Genomic DNA, 3,248 nt, shown 5'->3' with positions numbered 1-3,248 from the left:
GGGGTACACCGCAATCAACACAATGTAAATCATTTGTCAGATCCAATCGGGTTAGGTCCAGATTTTAAAAATAATGAAATGGTATAGGTTTAACGCCCTTATCAACACTAGTAGGCTAACCCAGTTTAACGTTCATCTCCGAAAGGACCGAGACAATTGGGAGATTCTTGTTAAGAGCCTTTCCCAAGGACACAATGTTGGACCCAGCTGAGGCTCTAACCTAACCTTAGGTCCAAACATAACAGTCAAACAAAAAGACCGAGAAGCTTACTCTATAAAAATCTATCACCACGCGGAAATCGACCTCGGTTTTTCTGCCTGCAGCGACGTAGCATCTAACCGTTACGGTAGAGACGAAGGAAAAATAATGAATAGAGGTAAATAAAACTAGTTCTAAATTTTTTGTGTGTTATTGTAACAAACAACAATTTAATGAGACAGATATATAAATTTAGAAGCATTTTTTTTTAAAATTCAGAGCTTGCCTTATGTTTTAGTCAGTGGCGTCGCGTGGGTTGCAGACAAGGTGGTGCATAATTGGAAAGTGAGCAAATGGGCAATAGGCTTAGTAGCGACTATTAAGATTTCTAGAGAAAATCAATTAGAATCTGCAGGATATCCCGTAATCTGCATCTATCAATATTTACAACTGTTTCTAGATGAAGCTGCATAAAAGCTGCAATAAAGTGAAACAATACTAACAACTCACTACGCTCACAATCTGAGAAGATTTAAAGATTTCTAATTACTTCGTGAGGCACCAGGACTTGCTACACAATAGAGGGAGGCAACAGTTTCGATACCCATTCTTCATTGAGTTACCGTAGACTCTACTAGTGTAGTAGATAGGCTAGTGGAAACTTGGATCAAATTTTTAGCTTGCACCAAATTGGTGCTACGAAGAGCAGTTTCATGCATCTTTCTTCTTGTGCGGGAAGAACGATGTGTAGATTTCTCTACAGTGACAAAAATAACTTTGGTGCAGAGATTTTGCTTGCTCCCAGCAGACACTACCGCAACCGGTGCCACGAGCATAAACCATCCTCGCCATCTGTCTCTTCACTGGCGCAGCCAGCGGGGACGGATCGCAAGGATGTAGCCTAGTAGTGTAGTAGTAGGCCTATTGTAGATCTAGGGCACTGACTGGTTTAGAACAATTAGAAAAAGGGGAGGGGGGGGGGGGCGAAGGCCAGGGTTAGGTGGAGCGCTTGCACCAATTGCACCAATGGCGCCCCACCACTGGTTTTAGTTAGACAAAACGAACTTTAGAAATTTTTTAATGTGAAACCCTTGATTGGTTGTCATTCATCCACCGAGAAACAACACATATTATATAAAATAAAGGTAATTTAAAAGAAGACCCCTTTCAAACTAGAAGGTCTCAGGGGTCTTTAAAAACAAACGAACAACAACAACCACCAAAACAACAACAACAAAAAACCCAATCACAATAAACAAAAGGAGGCCTAGACCTCTGTTCTCACCTCCAGACCCTTTAAGACATTATCAAAACAGCACAAGAATGCCGTAACCACAGACTGAAAACTTGAATCACTTCCCGGCCAGCCAACCTGGTACATAATAATAGACATTGAGCTGTTGGCATGTCTTTGATACAATCCGCCGTGGTTATCACATACACAGTCTGCTCCCCTTGTCTGTGCATTTCACCAGGTGGCAAGAACTCATCGGATGTCACCAGACAATAGACTTGTCAACGTCAGTTGTGAAAACCGTACTTCAGTAATATTTTCAGTGTATAAAGACCTTTTTTTCTCCTTTAAAAAATACATCATTGCTTTGTCTTTTGTTTTAGTCAGGCACCGATAGAGACGAAATAAAAATGAATTATACATATAAAACTATTTCTTGATTATTTGTATATTATTGCAACAAACTTTTTTTTTTCAAATTGGTAAATTAAGAAGTACGTCGGACAAAATTAGGTACTGTTTTAAAAAAATCATTCTTTTGTCTAATGTTTCAATCTGACAAAAAACAAAACTAACAAAAAATATTTGCTGCAAACTTGAGACTCCTGACCCGTTGCTATTTATTCGCCGACGAAACAAAGCGTGACATTTCAATGTTGTTTTTTTCTCTAATCCCTTTTAAACTAGAAGGCTTCACTAGTCTCTAAAACCAAATAACAAACAAACAATAAACAAAAGCAAGCCAAGACCCCGGTTCTCACCTCCCGACCTTCTAAATGAAGCCATAGACATTTTCAAAACAGCACAACAATGCCGTAACCACAGACTGAAAAGTTGAATCACTTCCCGGCCAGCCAGCCCGGTACAAAATAATAATAGACACTGAGCTGTCGGCGTGTCTTTGACATAAGCCGCCGTGGTTACCACATACGCAGTTTGCTCCCCTTGTCTGTGCATTTCACCAGGAGGCACGAGCTCACTGGGAGTCACCAGACAATAGGACAATAAACTCGTTAACTTCAAGAGTGGTAACCAAACTCCAATGATATTTACTTTGCATAAAGACCTGCTTAAAAAAACCCAACAACTAAATAAACAAAGGCAGGCCAAGAGTCTGGTTCTCTCTTCCGGGCCCTCGAAGAACGTGTCAAAACACGACAACAATTGCTTGATCAGGAACGGAAAACTTTAATCACTGACCGGCCAGCAAGCTGAGTACATAAAGGGACACTGGTCAGCATGTGGTCACTTTTCTCTGGACGTTCCGAGGATACGCATCGTGTGTGGAGACAATCACCGTTTCGTACATCGTTTGTGGTCGTTTTTCCATTCTCTACCTGAGGGATACACATTATTCTTTTGGAGTCTGTCACCGAAGCTGCACACCTCAGCATGGATGCCATTGAACAGCACGACACTTTTTTCAACTCCTTCAACCTGGTGAGAGGCCCCTGTCTAGGGAGTGGCGCCTTAGGAGAGGTTGTTCTGGCCTCGGCCAAACACAACTCGTCGTTGAAAGTTGCGGTGAAAATCGTATCTTTTGAGACAGAGGAGTGTGAAAGCGACTTTCTCTTTGAAGTCGGCTTCCTGCGTGATCTTCGCCACCCCCGCATCCTCAAGATGATAGCGTTTGCCATGGATGATCACTACGGCTTCATGTTGTCGACATACTTCCAGAACGGCACACTTCGCGACACCATGTCGTCTGACCCCCCTATGGAAAAACCACGGATCCTCCGACACATTCTCGACGTGGCCAGCGCTCTGCAGTACATCCACGGTCTCCACATCTTCCACCAAGACGTCAAGCCGAGA

The 3,248-nt window shown here is 42.4% G+C and overlaps 1 protein-coding gene across 1 annotated transcript in view; it reads left to right on the top strand.

The window, feature by feature from the left end:
- Positions 1-2,825: 2,825 nt before the first annotated feature.
- Positions 2,826-3,248, top strand: part of LOC101845951 (LIM domain kinase 2-like) — a 4,181-nt gene continuing 3,758 nt past the window's right edge. Inside the window, exon 1 of the mRNA XM_005106954.1 lies at positions 2,826-3,236. Within this exon, the coding sequence (XP_005107011.1) occupies positions 2,826-3,236 (411 nt within the window). The remainder of the gene's footprint in view (positions 3,237-3,248) is intronic.

Source organism: Aplysia californica, unplaced genomic scaffold (assembly GCF_000002075.1).
Source record: "Aplysia californica isolate F4 #8 unplaced genomic scaffold, AplCal3.0 scaffold00565, whole genome shotgun sequence".
Classification (NCBI taxonomy): Eukaryota; Metazoa; Mollusca; class Gastropoda; order Aplysiida; family Aplysiidae; genus Aplysia; species Aplysia californica.
The sequence above is the reverse complement of the archived record's forward strand: the minus strand, read 5'-3'. Positions and strand labels throughout refer to the sequence as shown.